This window comes from Diospyros lotus, chromosome 4 (assembly GCF_014633365.1).
Source record: "Diospyros lotus cultivar Yz01 chromosome 4, ASM1463336v1, whole genome shotgun sequence".
In the NCBI taxonomy this organism is placed as follows: domain Eukaryota; kingdom Viridiplantae; phylum Streptophyta; class Magnoliopsida; order Ericales; family Ebenaceae; genus Diospyros; species Diospyros lotus.
The window spans coordinates 18,967,494-18,994,380 of record NC_068341.1 but is presented as its reverse complement, the minus strand read 5'-3'; the positions used below and the strand labels follow the sequence as shown (position 1 = coordinate 18,994,380).

The following is a 26,887-nucleotide window of genomic DNA, read 5'->3' as shown; positions in this document are numbered from 1 at the left end:
CTCTATATATAGACATAAAGTCCTAGATCTCTTTCCTTTTATAACTTGGAATCCCTCTCCCAATTGAACTTGGAGACTCTCAAAATCTTCTCCTATTGGGACTAGGAGACTCTTAATCCAAATCCATCTCATACATGGATTCTCATTCTCCTTTAAATACATAATCTCACTTGATTAATAATAATACAAAAATTATTATTAACACTCTCAATTAATAATAAAACTCCAAAATTACCTTCATGCCCTTGCATTTAATTTCCACAAAATAAATTTCATTTAAATGCTATTTAAATACTATTCTCTGAATTAAAAATCTAAATTGCCACCTTAGCAAATTCCTTTAGGAAGAGTAGAGAGGAACTTTCATTCTTAAGCCTTCTTCAATGCTTAATTGCGACTAGAGACTCCTCATATGGTAGGGTTTGGCTCAATGTTGAAGAAAAGAAAAGGGTTTGAGAAGTTACAGAGACACGTACGAGAGAAAGAGCTCTATTCGAATGATATTAATTTCCCATAAACTCTTCTTTTTGTATTTTCTTCATAAGTCATGTTTATCGATTCCTTTATTTTCCTAAATTCCTTTATTATTTCCCAATCTGGAATCTTCTATATGTTTCTTGAATCAATGGAGTTTCGAGTGATATATATATATATATGTGTGTGTGTGTGTGTGTGTGTGTGAATCACTGAGGGAGACATTTGAATATAGCTTAAGGCATTCAGATGATATATATATAGGTTGTTGTATGAAAGACATTCGGATGAGCTAGGCACATTCGAATGGGTTTTGAGACATTTGATAAATGAATTAAGAAAATGCAAAAGACATTCGAATGCTACAATGGGGCATTCGAATGAATTGAAACAATTGGATGGAATGCTGAAAAAAAGATAAGGCCATTCAAATGCTACAGTGGCCTCATTCGGATGGAAGGGTGGTCATTCGGATATGAGGGTTTAATTTACGAGGAAAAAAAAAAGAAGGATTTTGGGTAGTTTCAACACCTCTTCAAACTTTGGGTATAACTCTCTCGTCCGAACTCCGATTGAGGTGATTAAACATGCTATGGAACGACAAGAGAAATATCTACAATTTTTATGTTTTGAGTTTTGATAGATTCAAATTAAATCAAGGTCAAAATCGGATAAAAATGGAAATCCCACACACAGGAACATAGGCCATCCGAATTACTTAGCTCCTATCCCAATGCCTAAACGCTCATTCGAATACCCAAGCCTACATTCGAATATCTAAGCTACCATTTCCACATACATTCGATTACAACACCAAAAATCTAGCTTAGTCACTTAGCTTACACACTTAACCCTTATCCAACACTTAGAAAACTATCACCACCAACAACATATTAAACATCAAGAATAACCCACTCAATCCTCAAGGCATGGCACAAGAATAACTAAATTCGGGTCATTACATGAGGTTACCGGTGGAGTATCAGCGGGTTCCACCAAGTTGTAGTCAATGTAAGGTTTTCGATCATTCCTTTGATTGATGCCCAAAGAACCCTGATAAGGTAAGTTAGAATCCAGCTAGGGGTCAGGTGATGAAGAGAGTAATGGTAGTGAAATGAGTCGAGAGAGGGCTAAGCCAAGTAGGTCGCTAATCAAGATTGTCGAGCAGGCAAACACTACTTGTCCCAGTGCTCCGAGAAGTGCTAGTGATCCTGTGGTGACACGCTTTAGTCCTATTTTTATGGAACAAATGGATATCTTGTTTACTGGGGACTTGCCTTATCCGAATGATGCAAGGATTGTGGCTAAGAAGGATATGGTGGGTAAGGGGTCGTCTATGCGGGCCCGCAATAACGAGGGTGATGTCCAGTCTTCTCAATCGACAGACTCTAGCTCTCACTACATACTAGTTAAGTCAAAGTCTCGGAAGAAGCAAGAGAGAAAGAAGAAAATTGCGCGTGTTAAGGCAAATCAGGTTATAAGGGTCTGTCGGCCTATGATTACAGATCCGGCTTGAGTCTGTTTTGTTTCCTTGAGCGTTAAATCCTTGTTGATTTTTGTTTCCCTCCTTTAATAAGGGTGTGTTTTCCTTATGGGTTATTTGGTGCGGAGTATGCCCTGCCTCAAGTTGTAGGATTTTCTTTTTTTCTATTAATACAAATTTTACTTAAAGTAAAAAAGACAATGGCAAGAACCCACAACCAATTCCACATTATAATTATAGAGATGTTATTAGATAAATTTTCCATGAAATCCACATATCATATAAAACATCAAGAGATTAAGGAAGAAGAATACATCTCAAATCTATGATTGGTGATAAAAACCTAATTGAACAGTAAGCACAATTGCACAAGCCACAAGCCAAATCTTCCTCTCCTACTCTTCTATCGTGCCAAAGCCACTTCTCAATGGGTAGAAAATGGTGTGATAGATTGATTGAGAGAAGATGGGACCTAACCTCCAATTTATAATGTCAATAGAATTCTACCTATCATAGAATTCTATTAAGCCTACACTTATTCCACAAATCAAGACAAATAGGTCTAAGCCCATAAAGGTGCACCCAATCCAACATACCAATTATGATCACATATAACCTATTAGGCCTCCAAGCAATGTTAAGTTGAAGTCCAATTAGTTTTCTCAAAATAAAACCCAATTAATATTGCACACATTATAAAAATTCTAATGTTCTCCCACTTGTGCAATATTGGTTGGTGTCTTGAATTTTTTTTTCTTTGTTTGAAATTAACTATCCAATTGGACAACAAAAAATTTAAAAAAAAAAAAAAACCTTGAGTGGCCACATTAAAAAAATATATATACCTTAATAGATAATCACTTTTAAACATGTTCCGTTTAAACTAATTACCAAAATCAAATCATAGCTGTCAAAATGTATTTATTTACATAAATTCACACTATGGTCATAATCTTGGCAATTAAATCAACATAAACACAATATGATTTGAAAATGTAGTATAGACAATAACATGTACCTTGTGATCTTTATGCCAAGTCTATATCAGTTCTTTAACCATCACTACTCATGAAAGTTGAATCTAGATGCCTTCAATAGTGATAAAAGAAACAAGCATAACAGCTCCAATGTATACAACGATATCACCAATATCATATCATGAAGTGATACGTCAACGTGCATATACCTTTAAAATTTAACATAGATCCATGAAGGAAAATAATCGAGTTCATTATAAAAAAGTAACTAAAACTAATAAACCAATAAAATAACAACTCCCACTAACCAAGCACATCAAAAGACTCTAAAATCCCCATATTTGTTAGTGTAGGTGCTCTAGACCCAATCAGACACTACAGGAAAAAGGGGCATTGGCGGCGAAGTTTTCCCGGCGGTTTTAATAATCATCAGGAAAACACCAAAATTACCGGCGGTTTAACAACCGCTGGTGTTTTTCGAAGCATAACCAGCGGTTTAACAAAACCGCCGGTTGTGTTTACCTATCCTCGGCGGTTTTAAAACCGCCGGGGATAGGATTATATAAGGCCCGCGCGCACCAAACCCCATTCTCCCCCGCGCGCACCCGGCCCAATTCTTCCCCTCACCCCCTTCGATCTCTTCCAAAATCCCCCGTTGCAAACCCTAACATTCTCTAGCTCGCGCCTCGCTGCCTCCCTCGATCACCCTCGCTCGCTCGCCTCGCCCTCCCTCGCTCACTTTCAGTCGCTCTCGCCCTCCCTCGCTCGCTCGTCTCGCCATCGCTCACACTCAGTCGCTCTCGCCATCACTCACACTCAGTGGCTCTCGCCATCGCTCACCCTCAGTCACTCTCAGTCTCGCTCGCTCGTTCTCGCCATCGCTCACGCTCAGTCACTCTCAGTCTCGCTCGCTCGTTCTCGCCCTCGCTGCTCGCTCAGTCGCGGTCGGCGTCGCTGCCTGCATACTGCCTCTGTGTCACTCTCGCCCTCGCCCTCTTTGAATCATCAGGTAAGTTTCTGTCTCTCTCGCCCTCTTTGAATCAAATTTTTAAAATTTCAATTCAATTAAATTCTATTTTATGCATACAAAGTCGATTACATCATCAAATTACCTTATAATCAAACAAATAATTAATTAAACTGTTGATGGGCCGTTGAATCAGTTATTATTATTATTCACCTAATTCATAAGAATCTGTAAAAGCACCAAAATGGCCAACCCTACACATTGAATGTCAATCAATTTATCATGTTGAAACTGTTAGCCTGGGCTCAAAATGTAAAGCAAGGAAGGGTCGTAAAAGAGACATGGCATATTAAGACAGAAGGATGAACATGGTATTAAAATAATGGGTGAACTGGAATGTTCTAACAGTTTATCTTTATATGGTGTCAAGTCATAAACCTGGTGGTCAACATATGCATGGCCCCTTCGTATTAGCTCCACAGCAAGTTCATAAAGGTGTTGGAAATAATCGCTTGTATAAGTTATCTATAAAAATAGAATACGTATCAAATGTGCCACCCAACATGATATGCTATTTATGTGAACAGAAAAACTTACCTTGAAAGGTTTCCAGCCCATCCATTGTATTTATTAACAATGAAGTCAATACATTGTTGTTTCAAAACTGTAGTTTTATGTTTTGATTTGTTATTTTTGTTTAACCTAAATTGATATGCTAACAGATGGCACCTAAGAGGCAGACTCGTTGGCCAATTGGATCCATGTCACGTAGTACAGATTCACACCACAATGATTCACAATCAGTTTCATCCCATCATCCAACCCCAAACCCAGTCCCGTCACATCCCCAGCATCCTGAAGAGGACTTGATCCACTCACAATCCAACCCCCAAGACTCACATAATCAGCAAGGTAAATACCAAAAATTTATTCAATATGCATAAATTATTATTATTTTCTAATTCAATGTGAATTTATTGTGTTATTATGTTTTAGCAAGTACAAGCTCCATGTCATCTACTGCCAAGAAAGGAAGAGGAATATCAAGACAAATTTCAAAGTGGGGAAAGGAAAAGATTCATATTGAATTTGATGCTGAAGGACAACCAATTGGAGAGATGGCAATTAAGTTGGAAACCCAATTAGGTGTGATGGTAAGGAGTATTGCTCCCCTTACATTTACTGATTGGAGATCACCAGGGATGGAACCATATAAGGAGCGTATCTGGAAAGAGGTCTTGGTGAGTAAATAACGTCTCTGATTCTTATCTATTTGACCCTAAACTTTTATACTCTAATAAGTGTATCATTGCAGGATAACACTGATGTGCCCACAACATGGAGATCAATTTGCTTGCAACATGCTTCCAAGAAGTGGAGAGAGTACAAAGCCACCTTGAAGAGGCATTATGATTGCCATGAGACAGATGCGGCTCGTCTATCAAAAATACCGCCTGGGGTGGACCCGGAACAATGGAAGGTTCTTGTGGAGTATTGGGGATGTGAGCAAGCACAGGTATGTATGATTTATGTATGGTAGATATATCAAATGGATTCTCTATACCTAGTTCTAATATCATATTACAAGTAGGAACGTAGTGTGACAAATCGTGCCAATCGAGATAAGCAAAAGATGGGTCACACCAGTGGTAGGCGATCACATCCTCAGGTTAGACACCAGGTAAGAATAGAATGGATATTAGTTATATATATTTATTGATAATTTAATTAGTAATGCCTAAACTTTAAACATTTAATATATTTCATATCTTATATATGTTTTTAGATGACTATTGAAAGTGGAGATGAGCCAGATAGAATCAAGATTTTTAAACAGACACACACCAAAAAGAGCGGAGAGATAGTAGACTCTACATCTTCATATATAATCGTATGTATTTCTAAAATTTGAAAGTTGTAGATATATTTTATTTCTTTTACTTGTCGATTTATGTAATTAACTTGTGAAATGTTTCTTGAGGAACAAATGGATGAAAGGTTGTCACAAATACCTGCTGATGAACAAACCCCAGATTCGCTAGAGGATGTCTTTACTCAAATACTAGGCAAAGATGGGCATGGCAGGGTACGGATGGGAGGACTTGGAACATGCCCAACTAAGGTAAGACAAAGACAACAGTATCAAGTGCCCCAAGAACAGTATGACGAAATGCGTGAGCAAATTACTGCCGAACTAGAAGAAAAATTTCAAGCTCAAATCCAAAGTCAAGTTCAAATGCAAGTTCGTGCAATACTTGAGGCAATGGGACATACACCACCGGCTCGAGACAATACACCACAACCGAGACAGGTATGTCATTCCATTAGTGCATTTCGTGATTTAAAATTACATGTTTACTATATATATTAACTAAATTATTTTGAAATATAGCCATCCTCATATGCTAGTGCTTCTGCTGCACATACAAGCACACCATCACCCGAAGCTGAATGCGCTGGATTATCAACACCAGAATGTGATCATCATTTAGGTAATTACAATTGTGTTTAAAGCAAGGAGTGAATGGTTGTGTTTGGTGTACCTTTCTCTCCTTGCTCCCTCTCTGGTTGCGATATGAAGTAAAATATGGGGTTTGATAGTTTTATTAATTAAGCATCCTTAAATTGTTGAGATCTTTCCATGTTGGCTTGCTTAACTTGTTACTGGGTACCGCCTGATAGTATTGAAGTAGCTTCACTATCTGTTGCCATCATTGAGGTCCTCTAAAATTCCCTATTACCTTGTCCTGCTCTAAACCTTTTGCATGATTGTTTTCTAAGTTAAAACCTTGAGTAGTCGATGAAGTTGTAGTCTTTTTTTTCTTATTTTTATATTGCACAGGTTTAAGACAAGCGATTAGCAAAAGAGATAGAGAAGACTAAGAAAAACTTGGTGAACGACTCTTAGGTGTGAATATGGGTTATAAGGGCCTTAGAGATGATAAGGCCATAGATAGAAATGATTGGAGAGCTAGATTTTTTGTAGCTGACCCCACATAGTATGATTAAGACACACATTGTTGTTTTTAGATTACATACTTTAGGAGGAACAAGATGTCAATCAATGTTGTTTTCATGAGTAAGAGCGTGTTCCTGGATCAAACATTGGATATGCTTATGTTGAGTAGCCTTATACATAAATATATATAGGAAAATTCTGTATAAGTCTGAATATAGAGTTGAGTAGCCTTATACATAATTCGAATATAGAGTTGTTCCTTAACTACCAGACTCCAACATGTGAGCTAACTAGTGCTGTATATATATCTAATCATCATAGTACCAATCTCATGGGATTGCTGTAGATGTTCAAATGCGAATCTTCAAGAAAGCTAGAAAACTAAAACAATATTTCCAAGCTAGCAGAGGGTATGAAGCCTAATATAAATTATGCCAAATGTTCCCAATTTCTTGACAAAAATGAACCCAAATTATGGGTACCATAAGGTTATAAAATCACTTAATATTGGCCACCAATACTATATATCTCCTATGCTAGTTATTGCTTGGAGCTGGAATTTTTTTAAAAAAAATTGAATTTAAAAAAATCATATTCATCCCTACGAAGATACAAGGCAATTTGATTTACTTCAAGTTTCTTGTTCTTTCCTAACATGGTAGTTGCAAACATACCTAGTAAGAGTAGGTATAATCCGAAGAGGCAAACAACTAGGTTATGTATATAGATATGCACCAAAAGTTGCCAACTAGATATGCACCAACAGCTGGGTCTGGTTGTTGAAGCTCTGGCAAAGCTTTGGCTCTTCAGACATAAATTAAATCAGTTTTCTTCCCCCCTTCTCTTCCTTAATTGCTTCAATTTTTCTGTACGGCTCCAGAAGAATCACTTTCTCAACAGCCGCTTGTATATAAATTGTAGTTTAGTTTAGTTGGTGAAATCCCCTTCTGGGTGGACTGGCAGATGAAGAAAGTTAAGGAAAAAACAATGTATGCTCGGTTTGACAAGATTTCTCTGTCATGCCTGGCATGTTTGGTTTGAAAGAATTTGAATGATAACTCCTATTTGAAATTAGAATTTAAAAATCTGTACTGCATACACACACACATGTATATGAATCAACTACGGGAATTCTTATTAGTGAGTCATTTATATATTAAATATATATCTTATGTGTACATCAATATATCTATATGGTCCCCATCTGTGTCTCTAGATTTTATAAGAGGAGAGAGATCTGCAAATGAGGCAGATCATTTAACATTGTATCAAAGTCAAGTGTCCACCAAACTGGGCTCCAACAGCATGTGAGATTGGTGAATTTCTACGCAACAATCACAACAATTAGTTGGTAAAGATACATCTCACAAAGTAAAATGCTTCCAGATAGCCCTAGTCCTATTTGGTACTTTCCCAATTTAATGGCATTTCTGGGTAAAACATCAGTGAGAACATCATTTTCCATTGACAACAAGAAGGTAAGAAAAGGAGAGGAAAAAAAAAAGGGGATAAAAAAACTGTGAAGAGAAAGGTGGGTGGTGGATTCATATTTGGACAAAATGATTTTGTCAAAATGGCCAACTCTGCTTTCTCTATATCTCACCCTCTCTATATGCAGAATTTAGTTCAGTCATCGTTTCTTTCTAAAAATAAACAAAAAGACTTCTCTTTTGGGAATAGTATATATACCCATTAAAAGAAGAGTTGATCCAGTAGTAATCGGCTCTTTTTCACTTTCCCAAAAAGAGGCAATTTAATTTGTGGCTTTCTCAAGGAAAAGAGAAAATGGTTGAAGCAATTGAGCATCCACAGCAACCCTCTTTCAGCGAGCAGTGAGAATCATAGGCTAAAGGAAAAGTTTAAAAGGACTTCAAAGCCGGCAAAAATTTCATCTTTGGATTTGGAGTTTTAAAAATTTCATTTTAAAGGAAAAGTTTAAAATGTCATACAAACCATATAAACAAAATAAATTATTTCAAAAATACTAATTATAAGAGTTTTAGAGTTCTCTATTTCTGAGTGGGTCACATGAGGCAGGGACTGCCTGGTAAAGTGAAGCAAAGGAGGAGGCAATAAGCCATTTCGTTTTAGAGTTCTCTCTCGGAACTGGTGTCTCTCATGCTATTATTGTAATTGTTTGAATATTATTAAAGCCATTTCGTTTTTTTCTTTTGTGCATGTGATAGGTATTTACAATTTTAACTGGTGTCTCTCATCCTGTTTTTTGTTGGCTCCAAAAAAATCAAAATTATGTTGCTTGAAAGAAATGGTTTTGTCTTGTTGTCATGCAAAATTCATACCAAAAGATACCAAATTAATATGAAAAAATTAGTGAATTTGTTATCATTCTCATGGATACTCATGATATTATATACTAAGTAATTCTTATTATTCTGTATGATATGACAGATTAGTGAATTTGTACACTTGATGAATAGACGAATACCTCGCCACATTGTTGCTGAGGCAATCATTGTGTCCATTGATCCGACCAAGTCTGTAGGGGGAGTAGAGCTAGGTAATGAATTTGTTGACATTAGTATTCAGAAAGTATTGAAACCTTTATATCCATTGCCTCGACAATTTTCTGGGATGCGTGTCTTGAGGGATGCTAATAACAGTAAAACTACGATACCATGGAGGGTCTCAGATGTAAGTGTTTTTGTATATAGTTGTTATGCAATTTTGAACATGTTTTATGCAATTTCATAGTTAATGTACATACTTATAGATCTATTGTTTTTCAATGCAGATTGAAAAAATATGATATGCAATTTTGGTTGAAGCAGCATGGTGGTAATCAAGGGTTATCTGAGGTCACTTGGATGTGTTTTAGTTTAGGGTTGATTTGTATGTGCAAAAATGTTATTGTGTAATGAGATGAGTCAAGATTGATCTTTTAAAATTGTAATGGTATTTAAATAGATTTATTATATACAATTATTATAAGTATTGTGTGTAGTGGGTGAATCTTTTAAAATTGTTGGTAGTTTTTTGTTATACCGGTTTTGATTGCATTTGATTAATGTTATACAGGTACAGGTTGTCAAAAAAAAAAATTTAGCTGATGTGTTTTGGCTTTCTGTGGCGGTTCACCTTTACCGGCGGTTTTGAAACCGTCGGTAATAATCTTATTTCCGGCGGTTTTAAAACCGCCGGTAATGATGTTATTACCGGCGGTTTTAAACCGCCGGAAATGTTTTTATTTTGCCGGCGGTTTAAAACCGTCGGTAATAATATAATTACCGGCGGTTTTAAAACCGCCGAAAATTTTTTCGCTTTACCGGCGGATTGAGTAACCGCCGGGAATTCTTATTTTTACCGGCGGTTCAACAAAACTGTCGGTAAATTTTTTTTCCCGGCGGTTGAAAACTGCCGGTAATATTTTCCGACGGACGTATTTCCGGCAGAATAAATTACCGCCGGTAAAATTTTTTCCGGCGGTTTTTTAACCGCCAGAAAAAATCAATCCTCTTGTAGTGAGATTGGGCATGTTGTACACTGACATTTGTAATCATGTTGATTATATGAATAAGGAGTTGTTCAAATTCACAAGAAGTCATTCTATTAGTTTCTTGTTATTATTGTAATAACCAAATGAAACTAGATATAAGTCCATATGATGTATACTGTGATTAATCTATAAAGATGTGAGATGATGCATCACAGTTTCTAGACATCATTAAACGTTCCAAGTCGTAGCAATGTCAAGAATGGATATTGAAAATTGCGGTAGGACTTGTATGTGTTATGTTTTTGCTATATGATAGCAATGGGGTCTCACACCCATAGGCATGGGGATGCCTAGACAAGTACATAGGTGACCAATGTTGGAGAACGTGTCACTGGACATGACTCATCATGAGAATCCATTTTGGTTATATGTTGATGGTATTCTCAAACGAGATGGGTGTAACTAATCCTTGGACCTAAGGTTGTCACGGTCATCTCATAAAAAACTGGTATGCTTTGACATCGTTTCGATGGGCCTAGACAAAGGCTACACGTGGGCGATCGTTGGGTATATCGTGAGGCTTATGGAGATGGGTGCATAGCCAAGATGGGACTCGTCTATCCCTTAATAGAGGATGATGTATCTAAGGTGCCTTCGGTGGATATTCACTTTAAATCCATGGCCATGATGAAAGAGATCAATAAGGAGTTATTGATTTACTTTCTAATTAAGTGAAGATATCCGGAAGACCGAAGAAAACTCATGTGATCGTTATCAAGAAACGCATCACCATACTTGAGATCACATAAGATACATTGACGAGAGGATCGAATTACATGGTAACCATGCTCGTGCAAGGTTATTTGCGGATTATGAATCCTTCTGAATAATTGGGTAGGCATGATGCCTTGCTAGAGGCCAATCTTGTCTTATGTGTTTGTACCGACACATTGCCAACATATTTGGAAGCCTAATGAGTCATACGTAATAGGCACGGTCCCTGGCTTAAACCAAGAGAGTGGACGTATGGTTAAGTGGGACACTTCGGCAAGAAGTTGTGCCGTCGTAGGTTCTCACGAAAAAAAGACAAATAAACGTAATGACGTCGATATGACGAGGAGTCGTCATAATGGAAATAGTTTCCTAAAATGGCAATTGATTAAATTAGGAAGGAGTTTCTAATTTAATAATTTTCTATTTGTTGGAGTGGAAAATAGGAAATAAAATATATTTGGGCTTAAGTTAATATTTGGACTAAATTAGATTTGGGCCAAATATTAAATATTATATTTGGACTAAATTAGATTTGGGACAAATATTAAAATAAATATTATATTTGGGTTTGAATTAGATTTGGGCCAAAATATTATATTTAAACCTATAAAAGGATTGGGCCATTTAATTATATTTCTAGTTAGACTAGAATAAGCCCACTTAAGATTCTAATTAAATTAGAATTAGTGGGCTAGCCCAATCCATTAGGGTTTTAGAAACCCTAGGATATTTCACTATAAATATCCTTTTATGGGTTGCCCAATAAATAAAAAGGAGTTTTTGGTGTCATTTTTCAAGAGTTGAAAAACGTATTTCCGTTCACTCTTCCCCGTTTCTTTTTGGCATCGATTTGAAACGTGGGCGTTCTTTTCCATCCATACACAAGTAGCGAAAAGGAGAAGGATCTAGCACTCCTATTCCGCTCTCCTTGCTAACGGACGCGTGCCGCGTATTACGAGTTAGAGGCCGGACGCTTGAACGGCTCGAATCCGTGAACGACTCGATAATCTAAAGGTTAGATTTATTTATTTGTATGTGAATGATTTGATTTCGACGTTGATCAAATCGCCGGGATCGGGATAAGTTCAAAAATTTTGAACTACGCTGTTTGCCCCGTAGCAATCATTGTTTACTTTCAATATTGACAACATATCTTTTAAAATCAATAGGTTTAAATCCTTTGGTTAAAGGATTAGCAACCATAATCTGTGTATTTATGTGCTCCACAACAATATCACATTTCTTAGCCATATCTCTAACTAAAAGATACTTAATCTCTATGTGTTTGGAACCACTAGAACTTTTTTTTTTTTTAGCTAAGAAAATTGTTGCACTATTGTCACAATAAATTTTGATTAGCCTTTAGATGAAATCGATAACTAAAAGCCTAGAAATAAAGTTCTTCAACCACATAGCATGTGTTTCAACTCCATAACAAACTACAAACTCTGCTTGCATAGTAGATGAAGCTACAAGTGTCTGTTTTGTACTTTTCTATGAAACTACCCCACATGAAAACATATCCAATAGTAGATTTTCTTTCATTAGGACACCCTGCAAAATATGTATATTTTTACCCAACCACCTCAAGGTGATTAACTTTTCTATACACAAGCATAAAGTCATTTCTTATTTGTAGATATCTTATAACTTTCTTTGTTAACATTCAATACTCAAACCCAGGATTAAAAGAAAATCTTCCTAACATACTAACTGCAAAAACAATATCGGGCCTAGTACAAACTTGAGCATACATCAAACTTCCAATAACACTAGTGTAGGGCACATTTTCCATCTTTTGTTACTCTATTACATTTTTGGGATAATTTTTCTTACTAAGCAATTCCCCTTTGGTAATAAGCACCTCCCCAGCTCTACAATCTTGCATATTAAAATGCTTGAGAACACGATCCATATATAACATCTGAGAAAGTCCCAACAAACCTTGAATCATGTCCCTGTTAATTTTAATACTAAAAACAAAAGATCCTTCACCAAGATATTTCATGTCAAAAGTCTTGGAAAACATCTGCTTAGTATCATGAACCATATTCAAATCATTACTCACAAGGAGAATATCATCAACATATAGCACAAGAAAAACAAATCTACTCCCACTAATCTTGAGATATATACACTAGTTTATCTTATTTTCAACAAATCCAAAAAAAGTAATCACCTCATCAAACTTTAAGTACCATTGTCGAGAAGCTTACTTTAAACCATAAATAGATTTCTTTAACCTACACACCAAATGTTCTTTGCCACTTTCTTTGAAGCCTTTAGACTGTTACATATATACTTCTTCATGCAAGTGTCCATTTAAAAATGTTATTTTTACATCCATCTGATGAAGTTCAAGATCAAAGTGTGCCACTAGTGCCATAATACTTCTAAAGGAATCTTTAGAGAAAATAGTTGAAAAGGTTTCATTGCAATGAATTACTTTATTTTAGTAAAACCCTTAACCATTAGTCTCTCCTTGTACCTTTCAACATTACCTTTCAATTTTTTTCTTACTCTTGAACACCCATTTGCAACCTATGGACTTAACTCATTTAGCATGTTCAACTAGTTCCCACACATCATTCTGTGCCATAGATTTCATCTTATCATTCATGGCTTCTAACCATTTATCAGAATAAGTACTTGAAATAGCTTGGCTATATGAGACTAGATCTACAGCATGACTAGCATCATAGTCATTTTCACCAAGGTACACCACATAATCATCTTATACAACAAATTTTTTTTCTCTTTAAGAGTGCCTAATGGGAACTTTAGGATGTGGAATATGTACTAGAACATCTCCTTGTTGTGATACTTTTTTTTTTTTTTATTTGGATGAAACATCATCATTTCCTGTATAACCGGAATTGGCATTATCACAATTTCCTCTTCCAAGTTAACATCTCATACACGAGAACATGAGCACTAAACAACCTCATTCTCTAAAATTTAGTAGTGATAGAATCTACAACCTTTGTGCTTCGACTAAGGCAATAAAATTTGTATCCCTTAGAATTGTCAAGATAACCAATAAAGTAACAATGCGTAGTCTTAGGATTTAATTTACTCTCAAAAGGATTATAGATCCTTACTTCAGCAGGGCAACCCCAAACACGAAAATGATTTAGGCTCGGCTTTCGACCAACACAAAGTTCAAAAGGAGTCATAGGAACAGATTTACTGGGAACTCTATTCAAAATGTACATTATAGTCTTTATGGCTTCACCCCAAAGAGACATAAGTAGATTACAACTACTCATTATCGTTCTCATCATATCTTTTAGTGTGTGATTTCTTCTTCAGCTACTCCATTTTGATCTGGTGTGTTAGGCATGGTATATTGAACAACAATCCCACATTCTTGTAAGTACATGGCCAAAGGACCCATACATTGCCCACTGGGTCCATACCTACCATAGTATTCTCCACCCCTGTCAAATCTCACAACCTTTATACTTTTCTCTTGTTGCTTTTCAACCTCAATTTTGAGAATCTTAAACTTTTCAAGTGCTTGAGATTTATTTTCAATATGATATTCATATCCATAGCAAGAAAAGTCATCGATGAAGGTGAGAAAATATTTGTTCCCACATATCGTAAAGATATAAGGTCCACTAATATCAATGTGAATAACTTTCAAAAGCTCATTACTATGAGTTGCACTCTTTTTCTTGGTCTTGGTAAGCTTTCCCTTTATACAATCAACACAAATCCCAAAATCATTAAAGTCAACGTAGGCAGAATACCATTTCTAACAAGTCTTTCTATCCTTTCTTTAAAAAAATGACCCAACTGCCTATGCCATAAAGTTGAAGAGTTTTCATTAATCAAGGTTCTTTTAGCACCAATATTCTGAACATTCAATGAAGCAGCCATGGAAGAAAAGTTTAATTTATATAACCCATCACACAAGACTATAGTGCCAACAGTAATTGAATTAAAAACCAAATTCAAACTTCCATTACCAATACCAAAAAAATATCTTGAACGATCCATCCTAGAAATAGAAATCAAATTTTGCCTAAAGGATGATACAAAAGTAATGTCATTCAAAACAAGAATATAACCAGTCTCTAATTTAAATTCTACTACTCATATAGCTTCAACTTGAACACAAATGCCATTTCCAACCACCAACATTCTCTCATGATCACTTGGCTTTCGTTCGCTCCTTGAACACCTACAAGGTAATAGCCACATGAACAGTAGCCTTAGAATCAAACCACCAAGTTTTCAATGGAATATTTATCAAATTGGATTCAAACCAAACAAAAGTAAATGGGTTACCTCTACTTTTGTTTTTTGTTAACCTAACCTTATACTTGTGACAATCAACCTTCTTATGACCATTTTTCTTACAAAACCAACAACTAAGATCTTTCTCGATAGAAGATATAGGGCCATTATTCTTCTAGTTGTTGTTCTTGTTACCACCTTTGTAATTTTGCGGTAATTATGGTTCTAGGAAGATCTTTTTGGATTTGGCTAACTCACAAAATTCACACTACCACCAGAACCTCTAAGGATCCTCTTTTCTTCTTGATCATAGATGGAGATGAGTTCATGAGTATTCCATTTGTCCTTCTTAGCATATAGGAAGTCTTCAATTGGTCAAACTGTGAAGGCAAGGAATTAAGAGCATGATGAAAAATGAACGAATCAGCAATAGGGATCTTAAGCTTTGTCAACTTAGCAGTTCTGTTAACCATCTTCATAATGTACTCTCTAACACCACCCATGCCATCATAATTCATCCTTGTCAACATGTCCATAAGCTCTCCAACAACTACCTTTTCAGATAATTTGTATTTCTCAACTATATCATCAAAAAATTTATTAGCCTTTTGTCTTGGGTATAACACCAATGAGATTGTGGGAAATAGACATTTTTATTATCATCAAACACAAACGATTTTCCCTTCCCCATTTCTCATACTTAGCTTTCTCATCAATAGAACTCGCTTTAGTTGGCTTAGGAGGCTCATTCTCACATAAAGCTATGTCGAGATCTATCAAACTTAGTTGAATTGCAATATCCTATTTCCATCTCTTAAAGTTGGTTCTAATTAGAGTCTCAATGGTTGAAGTCTAATTACCAACACTGAAGGTGAAGGGGGTTGCATAATTAAATATTCGCAATTAAATATGGGCAAAAGATAAATAAGAATAAGTCTTAAACCTTTATGGCATTATTCTCACAGGAACTCGAGATGCACATTATAAAATCACCTTTTGGCAAAAAATATATTATACAACTTAAATTCTCAAATAAGTAAATCAATGAAAAACATGTAACTTAGAAACAATCTCCTTTGGGATAAAAGTTACAAATCACAATGTATTTTCACATTTACATCATGTTCTCTAAATTAAAATACACAATTAACACCTTTAGATAAAAAATTGTGTACCTCAATTTAAACAACACATATCCTGAAATACACTATGGGAAACTACAGATTTTAGTTTATGGGCCACTTTAACGGCTACCACTCACTTTAATCTATAGTTCAACAACTAAGATATCATAATTCATACCCGTAAGAGAATCATATGTGCTAAACAATTAAATAAAACTACTAATAATAATCATCTCAAATTCTATTTTTTTTTTAATGGGAAAACTTCTTATTGGGTCTTGAATTTGAATCGAATCGACCTAAACCAGATCAACGTGGCTCTTCTCATTAATGGGTTCAGTTGGCCCAATCCAGATCTGTTCATGGGTTGCCAAATGCATCGGGTTGAAATGGCCCAAATTCAATCAAATGGCCTATCATTTTACCCATCTTCTTCAAGCTTTAGTTTGGGTTTCTTCTTGCCAAAATGGTTGTCATCGCCATTGTGCCTTCCTCTCCCCCCTTCCGTCTAGCTTTGTTGCCAGTGAAATAGTCGACGACATAAGATCAAGTAGAGCCACCCTCGACCATCCATCATTTTGGTGTTCCTTGATGAGACATTCAATCTTTGCAAACAAGAAAAGAGCATCCAAGCGATCAACGATGCATTCTCCATGACACGGAAGACCAATCAATCAATGAAGACAAAAAACCCATAAGGTCATGATGGATTGGACCATCGATGATGCTCGCGATGAAGAAAAGGATCTCTGAATGTCACAGGCTAATGTTATGGTAGAAAAAATCACCCATGAACGGCATCTACGTAAGGCAATCAAAAAATCGCAATTGGAGCAGCCACTGTAAATAGGGAACAGTGTCGGTCATTGAGACCCACGACTGGTCGTTCCATCCCACCGACTGTCGGAGATGCAAACAACCTCTATCGACTGCTACATATATATATATATATATATAGGAAAAGTGAAGGATAATAGCAAGCTTCGCATAAGTATTGGACCATCTCATGTTTCTATATGAATATCTGTTTGCTCTAATACCAAATGTTAGATAAATTTTCTATGAAATCCACATATCATATAAAACGAACAAGAGATTAAGGAAGAAGAATACCTCTCAAATCCATGATTGGTGATAAAAACATGATTGAATAGCAAGCACAATTGCACAAGCCACAAGCCAAATCTTCCTCTCATTCTCTTCTATCGTGCCAAAGTCACTTCTCAATGGGTAGAAAATGGTGTGATAGATTGAGAGAAAAGGAGACCTAACCTTCAATTTATAATGTCAATAGAATTCTACCCATTATAAAACTTTATTAGGCCTACACTTATTCCACAAATCAAGAGAAACGGGTCTAAGTCCACAAAGGTGCACTAATAGACGACGAAATAACTGAGGTAAGTGGAATTTAAAGGAGTGTGCCAGAAGACTAATAGGTGACAAAACAAATTACCCCGAGAGTAATAACCGACCTCGTGGTAGTGTGCCTTAACACCATCATTTGTTTGGCAGTAAATTTTGAAATTTTCCTACTCTTCCATTTTACCTAAAGGCAAAAAAGAAGAATGGGGGGTAATTGTTGTATCGTAAGAAAACTATAAGGAGAAAATGGAGGATTTTTTAAAGAAAAAATGATATTGAAGTTTGTGGTAGTGAGGCACACCAAACGAAGGCCTTACAGCTTATGACCAAGGGCTTACAACAAGAAGGCTCGCGGTAGAGGGCTTGCGGCATGGTCGGTCTTCGCAACACCTACTCTCCACGTGGTGATCCTCATGGCAAGGGTCTTGTCACAACCAAGTGCTTGCGACCAATTATTCTTGTGGCGCCATAGACCTTGCAGCAAAAGCCTCATCTCGACAAACCAAGACTTCCACTCAACAACTAACACGTGTCAACACCTAGCATCCTTGGGAATCACAACCTATAAATACGCAGCTACAGGACACTAAAAAGGACTTCCCTATTCGATAAAATTTTGACACATTGACTACATTTGTACTATTTTTTATGAACAACTATCTACATCCGGTATTGACTTAGGCATCGGAGGGTCATCTCGGGCAAAGATTTTCGTGAGCCTTCTAACCCATTTTAGAGTATCAACAAAGGAATGAGACATTTGTCACAGCGAATATCCTTGCAACAACTTTCCTTGCGGTGACATCCTTGTGGCGACATCTCTTGCGGTAACATCCTTGCGAAGACATCTCTTGTGGCAAGATCCTTGTGGAAAATATCCTTATAGCAGCCTCTCTTGTGACAACATCCTTGCGACAACATCTCTTACGACAAGATTCGTGTGGCAAATATCCATGCAACAACCTCACTTGTGGCAACATCCTTGTGGTGACATCTCTTACGACAAGATCCTTGTGGTGAACATCCTTGCGGCAACAATCCTTAAGGAAATCTCACTCTTGTGGAAACCTTGTTTCACTAGACACTAAGCTCAAGTACCTAGGATAGTTGGTCCCACATCATAAAATATAATTGTCATATTTTTTGCAATAACAAATATGGTGAATAATGGACAGGGAATTATGCGTTTGATTCAAGTAGTTCATTCATTTTTACATTTTAAATTCATGCTTCTAATTCATGATGTTCTCAACTATTCCTTTATATAAACTTGATAGGCCTTGTGGCTTACTTTGTTTACTCTGTGTCATTCCAAATAAAGGTAAAGCTAAGGAAAGAGCTGGGCCTAGCAGTGCATGAGTTTTCGGGGTTAGGTTGTGTACAAATTCGTCCCAACCAAAAGATTCCTGGGTGTTGATTTTGAGGGCTTGCGGAGTAGAGTTTGCTTTGTGATGTGTTTACATTGTCCTTTTATTTTGTTGTATGGGTTGTTAAGCTGTTGAGCCCAAACCAAACTGTTTAGTGAGCAGTGTGTTATGTATATATTTGTGAGCCTTGTTAAATAAATGGGGATGTATAGTGTTGTTTATGGTCGTTTAAATTTAAATTTGTTATGTACCGTTCCTTTTATGACCTCCTCGCGAATCTCCTTTGCTAGCGGGAGCTTCGGGAGATGGGCCGTGACAAAAACATTTTTCATAGAGATTATCCCAAACATATTTCAAACATAGAATATGTATAAAAAGGTAGCTGCATTTGGAAAGAGAAGTAAGAAAATTGTTTTGCTGGCAATAGCAATAATATTTTGTTTTCACTTTTAAATTTTAATCTTCAAATCTCATAGAAAACATATGAATTTGAGAAGTAATAAGCTAACATTCTACCAAATTTTGATTGACTAGCTGAGAGACACTAATTGATTAAACATGTTTTCAAGAATAACGGCCAAGGGTTTGCATAGCTTCAGTTATCAAGTCTAAAAATAATAGTTGATTGGGCATGAATGTGACGCCTCGCTCCCACTTAAGGATGTCACTCGTGAAAAATCATTCGAATTGCTCACATGCCCGATCAAATGTGAAGAGCGAACTATGTTTCAACACGAAATGCCCTAGGTGGGAACTAGGTTTCGTCCATCCTTTCCCTTATTCCCATAATTGACTAGCAAATTGAGCTTTATGAATTCCACACTTTTCAAATTAAATTCCAATTAACTTGTCCAATCACCCTTTTTATTATTATTTCTTTTTCTTTCCAAGAATTCCATCAGACTCCATATAATTCAAAATTCCAAACAACCCATTGATTTTTCCAATTTCAAGGAAAACTCATAAATTTTAATTTTCTAAAAATTTGGCATTTATCTCCAAAAATGCCCAAAAAATCTTTTTATTTTGAAAATTCCTCCAGAACCCAAAATTAATCTAGGAATGCCCCAAAATCTCAAATTTCCAAAAATTTAAAAAAAACAATTGGCCGGCGAGGTCTGCTGACACGCCCGGGGCCTGAACGAGGCCCTAGCAGCGTGGGCTGGCCACGGCCTGAGCGCGCCTGCCCACACTCCCGCACCTACCTGCTAGCCCAGCTGCTTCCAGCTTCCCTCCTTTACTTTATTTTTTTTCCTTGGGCTTCTTAGCCCAAATTTTTCAGATTTAAAATACCACAAATATACATCAAAATCTTACCACTTTACACTCCCATTTCAACTCTTTGGCCTTCAAAGCCTTACAAAAATTTTTATTCATTTGAGCCACCAATATAAACAATGGGCCTAACCCAAATACACATGGCAACAGCACCACACTTAAACAACATTCATAATCCAAAAATTACAACATGTGCCTTAGGCTTCAACAAGTCATAAACTAACAAAATAAATTTACATCTTAAAGCTTCCAAACTTCAAGCTTGCAACTTCCCATTTCTCTTGGCACATAAAAGTCTTACAAGGTGAGGATGAAAACCTCATGAGCCGTAAAGCTCAGTAAATGTGCAATGCATAAGTAAATGAAGAATGAGAAAACATGTAATGCAAAAATGCAATGCAAAATGGGTAGTCTTTCATGCCCTCATAGCCTCCATAGGTTAAGACATCAACCAACTCTTCCGACACACTAGTCCTCCATATGGCCATAGGTACACTAGAACTCATATCATGCAAATGTTAACCATTACATATAGCTCATAAGAAAAACATTTACAAATGCATGCAAGACCACCCCCTTGGGGTCATCCCTTACCTTTTGATACTTAATGCTTCCCCAAAGACTTCTTCTCCATAACAACCTTGAAATAAAATTTAAAGAGACTAAGCTGTTAGAACGAGAGGTGCTATGGCACACACCAAGAGGGGGGGTGAATTGGATATTTTAAAAATCTTGATAGAACTTGAAAACTTTTTGACCCAATTGAGGTTTTAGTGATTTAAAACATAGAACATATAAAATGACAAATGTAAAGCGAGAAGAATAAATGAGACAAAGGATTTATAGTGATTCGGCTTAAACCAAGCCTAATCCACTACCTTAGCTCCCACTAAGGATTTTAAACCAATTCACTAAAACCTCCTACTTACACAAGTAGGCCCTCTAGCTACACAAGCTAGGAAATACAACCTCCTACTTAAACCAAGTAGGCCCTCTAGCTACACAAGTTAGGAAAAACAAGAAGTATACAATTGGAGAGAATCTAATAGATGAATCTCTTAGTTACAATGTCTCTCAAAAATGATACAAGGCTTGAAATGAATAATTACAAGTGAAGATCAAAGCCTTGAAGAGAGAAAATTAAAGCACAGTCAATATAAATACAAATGTGTATATGATGTAAGCTCAAATAATTTTCTTTCCATCCATTAGTCTTCTCTTGATCATCCATGACTTGTATTTATAGGCTTCTCAAAAGATTGAAAAGAAATGTAGCCGTTTGTGACCGTTGGAGTTGAAAAACTAGCCGTTGGAAGCTTTCTGTAAAAGATATAATCGACAGAAGAAAATGCATAGTTGACTATTTTTACAAATAAAACAGAACATAGTCGACAGACAAAAACGCATAGTCGACTATCTTATAACACAAAAATCCCATAGTCGACAGATACATATGCACAGTTGACTATTGCAAAAATGTGAAGAAAAATTTGAATTTTATGAACAAAAATAGTCGATAGATGAAAAGCTATAGTCGACTATCCTTACTTGATAGTCGACAGATGAAAAAATAGTTGACAGAAGCCTTGGATTTTCTTTTGAGAGATCAAAGCTTAACCATTGGATCTACTTTTGAGATGAAATCTCATCCACACAAATAACACAATACATGCCATTTTGGAGACTTTAATATGCACCCTTGGATTCCTTTGCCTTTTCTAAGACTCAATCTCCACCACATAAGAAAACACAATCCATGTGCTTTAAAGAGCTCGAATCTCAACCATTCATACTTTAATATTTGGCAATCCATATGCCTCTTCTTAAATCTCAATCCTTTATTGAGATTGGAGATTCAATCTCCACCTTCCAAAGAAGCACAATCAATGCCACTTTGAGACTTTTAATACAAGCCTTTGATTTTCTCCCATCTTATATTCAAGACAAATTCTCCACCATTTGATCACTTTGTCTTCAAATCCCAAAATTAGCCATTTTCCCATTTATATAATTTTGACTAATTTCAACACATCACATGAGAGACATAACTCCTTTCTTTTTACATTAAATAAATCCCACATTTTCTCACATTCAATGGGAGACTAATTTCCATTTTCTTTATTTCTCCCATAATCATTCATTCCATAAATGCTAGAATGACTAATTCTCATTTCTTTTTTATTGAATTAAATCATTCATTTCTCTTGGACAAGAGTTTACCAAGTGTCACTCTTAGACACCACCCTTGGCTTCCAAACTTTGATCCAAGCCATCCATGTGTCTCTACCATATTTATTCTCCCTTTTAGGGAAAATAGATTTCTCCTCACATATTAATAAACTATAATTAATTTTTCTCTTTAATAATTTAATTCCATCATGGAATTATACTCTGAATTACCAAAATGCCCTTAAGAATTAACAATCCCATCAATCTCCATACAATTGCACAAATAAGGATAATTCCCAACACATTCTCATTCCAACAAGGGAATAATTTCTAAATTTTTCAATTAGCCTTTATTGGGTCTCGTGACACTCCCAATTCACCAAAATGCCCCTCCCCAAAGGGACCATTATTCACATAGATCCACTTATCTCAAAGGGCACTTTTTTGAAAGTTTCATTCAATCTTCTAAATTTTCTAACACCACTAACCCCGGGTGTTACAATGAAGTTGTTCTTCAAGACCTTTGTCAAACCACTTATTTTCTTTTGAATTTAGAAAGTTTGGGACATCTTGGGAATATTTAAATGATTTTCCATATGATTATGTTTCTAAACTATACTAAAAATATTATTTCATTATTATAAAAACGTGTATTTTACTCTTGAGTCTAACAAGGAGTATTTTTTAACCCTAATAGAGGCAATGAGATGTCTTATGCCTGGGCTAATCTTGCAATTAAAACAAAAGCTAAGGTTATTCTCAAAATTGAGGCAAGTTTATCATAAGGAAGTAAAATACTAGTTTCTTGAAGATTAATCAGTTAATTAATGCTCATTTTAGGCCTAATTAAAAGACTTACATCGAATAAATTTAGGTCGGGTCAGACTCAACCCCACGTGATATGCCATCCCTTGCACTAACACAACTATGGTTAACAAATTTTATAAAGATAACAACATAAATTATATATAGTAACATACATTATGCAGAAGTGAGGACCCACATATTATACATTAAGGTTTTTAAACAAACTAGCTATGCACAATAAGGTTTTTAAACACACCACACACAATATTTATAACAGGATTGAAGGCAAACACTCAAAGAGTGAGGACCCAATCTTTCTTTCTATTATTAGGCAACTCTAAAAACACAACTCTCCAAGAAGGTTCACTCTTCAACTTGTCCATAGCTTTGGAGTAGGCTGCATGATTAAGATTCTCAATTTCATGTAATGCCTCGATGCACTCTCTTAAAAGGTAGGCTTTGGAATAGGCTGCATGATTAAGATTCCGAATTTCATGTAATGCCTCAATGCACTTTCTTATAAGGGACCCTCCATCAACTGTATTGTCAAGAATATCAGGAGTTCGCTCCGATCCGTATCCATGGTTAGTGTGGGGTCGCAGGCTGAATAGAGGTCTCATTGCATATTTGTTCCCCTAAGACAACCAAAAGCACATATAATATTATTAATTTCTAGAATAAACATTAGTATCAATATTCATATTTTACAAAATTATGTATTAAAGATTTGACAACTTACATTGTCAAGTCTCACACAAAGATGATTAGGAGTTGTGACTGTGCTTGTTGGGATACGATACCAACCAACATCAGTCCCCTTGAGTAATGGGTTGAACGGCTTGCAGTTGACTAGTTGAAACATGTCTTGTCTTGGCTGGCTTGGCTACTTGGTTATGCATGAGGATCAAACAAAATCACATCTCATTAAAGACACAAATCCAGAGATTAGATAGAAAGGAGGTGAGTTTTTGAATGAAAAACAGCATAAAAATGTTCGTATCGTGGAAATAAGCCATTATCAATATTTGAACAATTTTGTAACTTTTTTACCTCCCTCTAAACCTTACTAATTAATAACTTGGATGAATTAGTTCAATCAACAACTCCTAAATTTTACTTCTAAGTTTTTTTTATTTTAAAAAATATATAAAAAAACGTTGTTATTGTTGTTATTATATTTCCTTCTCATTTTGTTAATTGTTATTTATTATTATAGTTGAAACAGCCATTCTCTTAAGTGAGATTTTGGTGATGTGAAGTACATAATGATTTGATCATGACAATAATAATTTATTTTAAAAATACTTCACAACCTTATTCAAAAATTATTTGCTTTATTTTATAGTAATAGATTAAAATATTAAAAAACTGAGTGCTCCTAAAAATTACAAGATGATTAAAATATTAATCACCTCAAACGGTCAATAACCACCCAAAAACTGTCAAAAAGTTATTTATATCTGTATAATTATTTATTTACTTCCATAGTTACACAAAATTAACTATTTATTGTATTAAAAACAAAAAAAAAGAGTAACATAAAAAATCAGCTCAATTAAACGGAATTTGAAGTTTGGAAGAACATAGCAGCTGGGTTGAGGAGCCACAATCTCCGCAAACCAAGACCACTACAGACTTTGAAAGAGAAGACTAATGTGTGTGTGTGTGTGTGTGTGTGAGAGAGAGAGAGAGAGAGAGCATACCTGAGTTGAGGCGATGGAAACTCTGCAAAATCTGAGAGTGCAACAAACTCTGAAGGAGAAGACTAATATATATAGATATGAGAGAGGGAAGGAGGGAGAGGGAGAGGGCTTTTTCGGATTAAAAAAGTAAGGTCTTTTTTTCAATGTAATTTTATGAGTCAACAAGGTAAACTATACATAGAATAACTACCACCGCATCAAGATTCATAAATAGTTTAAATATATGAGTAATATTATTTATCTAAACTAGAGATAAAACTCTAGCTTAATTTGATAAATTTTTTAATAGAAAAGAAAATGATGCATGAATTCATGTTTACATTGCACCTTTTCCTTTTCCAACGAAAATGTGTTATATCTATAATCTAAATAAATAGCATTACTCTAAATACATATATTAGTAAAGTCAATTTATTCATAAATTCATTAGAGTGATGGAGCTCAAATGATACCTATGCATCAAAAAAGGGCTCACATTCATGTGAGCATTGAATGCTTGGGCACCTTCTCAAATCAAAGAAAGTGATAAATAAATAGCATTACTCTAAATATATATATATATATATATATATTAGTAAAGTCAATTCATTCATAAATTCATTAGAGCTCGATGGAACTCAAATGATACCTGCCCATCAGAAAAGGGCCCATATTCACGTGAGTATTGAATTCTTGGGCACCCTTCTCAAATCAAAGAAAGCGATAAAATACTTGTTTTGAGATCAACTTTAAAAAGTCCTTTACATTTACTACACTTTTGATTTGGAAGATAGATTAATTGTGGTAAAAAGTTAACAATATATAATCTTATATTTTATTTAATGTGTGAATATATTATTTAAAATTATTTGTTTTTTGTTTGGTGTGATGTATAATAATATCTTATTTATAATAATAAATATATCAAATTGCCCTTACTTTATTGTCGCCACACCAACATGTGGTGATCCCATGAGAGAGAAAGACAAAGAGATAGAGAGAAAAGGGGGAGAGAGAGAAACAAACGCAAGGGCTATCTGCCACTGGACATATGGCACGACCTTATTGGCCCAATCCACGAGTGGTGCTAGTCGATTGGCTCCAGTATAGAATTTTCCCAAATAAGGAGAGAAACACATAGGGCTTGTCTGTCACAAGACACGTGATATGCCCCTATTAGCCGATCCATGAGTGGAGCTAATGGATCGGGTCCAACATAGAATTTCCCTCCTTACTCAATACATGCCACGCCACCACCATCTTAAAAAAATCAACAGCATTTCAAAATAATAAAATAAAAAATCAATTATAAATTGTCTTATTAGCATAATTAACACAATCTACAATTAATCTTAGCATATTTAGAGCCATTCATAATCTTTGGGATAGTTTTCTACTTAAGATCTATTTTATATTTTTGTACAAAATTTTTATTTAGTGCAATCCATAATCTTTAGGATAGTTTCCTAGTTAGGATCTCTTTTATATTTTTGCTCATAATTTTAGAGCAAGTTTACTTATGGAAAACTAGAGTAGTTTTCTAAAAAATATCTCCACAAAGATAGAAAATTGGAAATTTTTAAAGTAATTTTTTTTTCTAAATTGGAGAATATAAAACAATTTTTTTGTTTTCTAAACTTGTTTAAAAAACATCTTAAAGTTGTTCCCTATAGAAAAATTTTAAAGATATTTCTAAGAAAAACACATTCTTTTCTAATTTGAGCCCCCACTTCGAATATCCTATCAACAATATTTTTTTCCC

General features: G+C 35.4%; 1 protein-coding gene across 4 annotated transcripts in view; it reads right to left on the bottom strand.

The window, feature by feature from the left end:
- Positions 1 to 25,282, bottom strand: part of LOC127799028 (uncharacterized) — a 64,725-nt gene extending 39,443 nt beyond the window's left edge. Inside the window, exons 1-2 of one of the 4 annotated variants that reach the window (XM_052332721.1) lie at positions 24,183 to 25,135; positions 23,722 to 24,078 (exon numbers count right to left, since the gene is read on the bottom strand). In XM_052332721.1, the coding sequence (XP_052188681.1) occupies positions 23,737 to 24,078; positions 24,183 to 24,305 (465 nt within the window). In that variant the 5' untranslated portion in view covers positions 24,306 to 25,135 and the 3' untranslated portion in view covers positions 23,722 to 23,736. The other 3 variants (XR_008022517.1, XR_008022519.1, XM_052332722.1) reach the window with 3 other exon arrangements.
- Between the last annotated feature and the right edge of the window lie 1,605 nt (positions 25,283 to 26,887).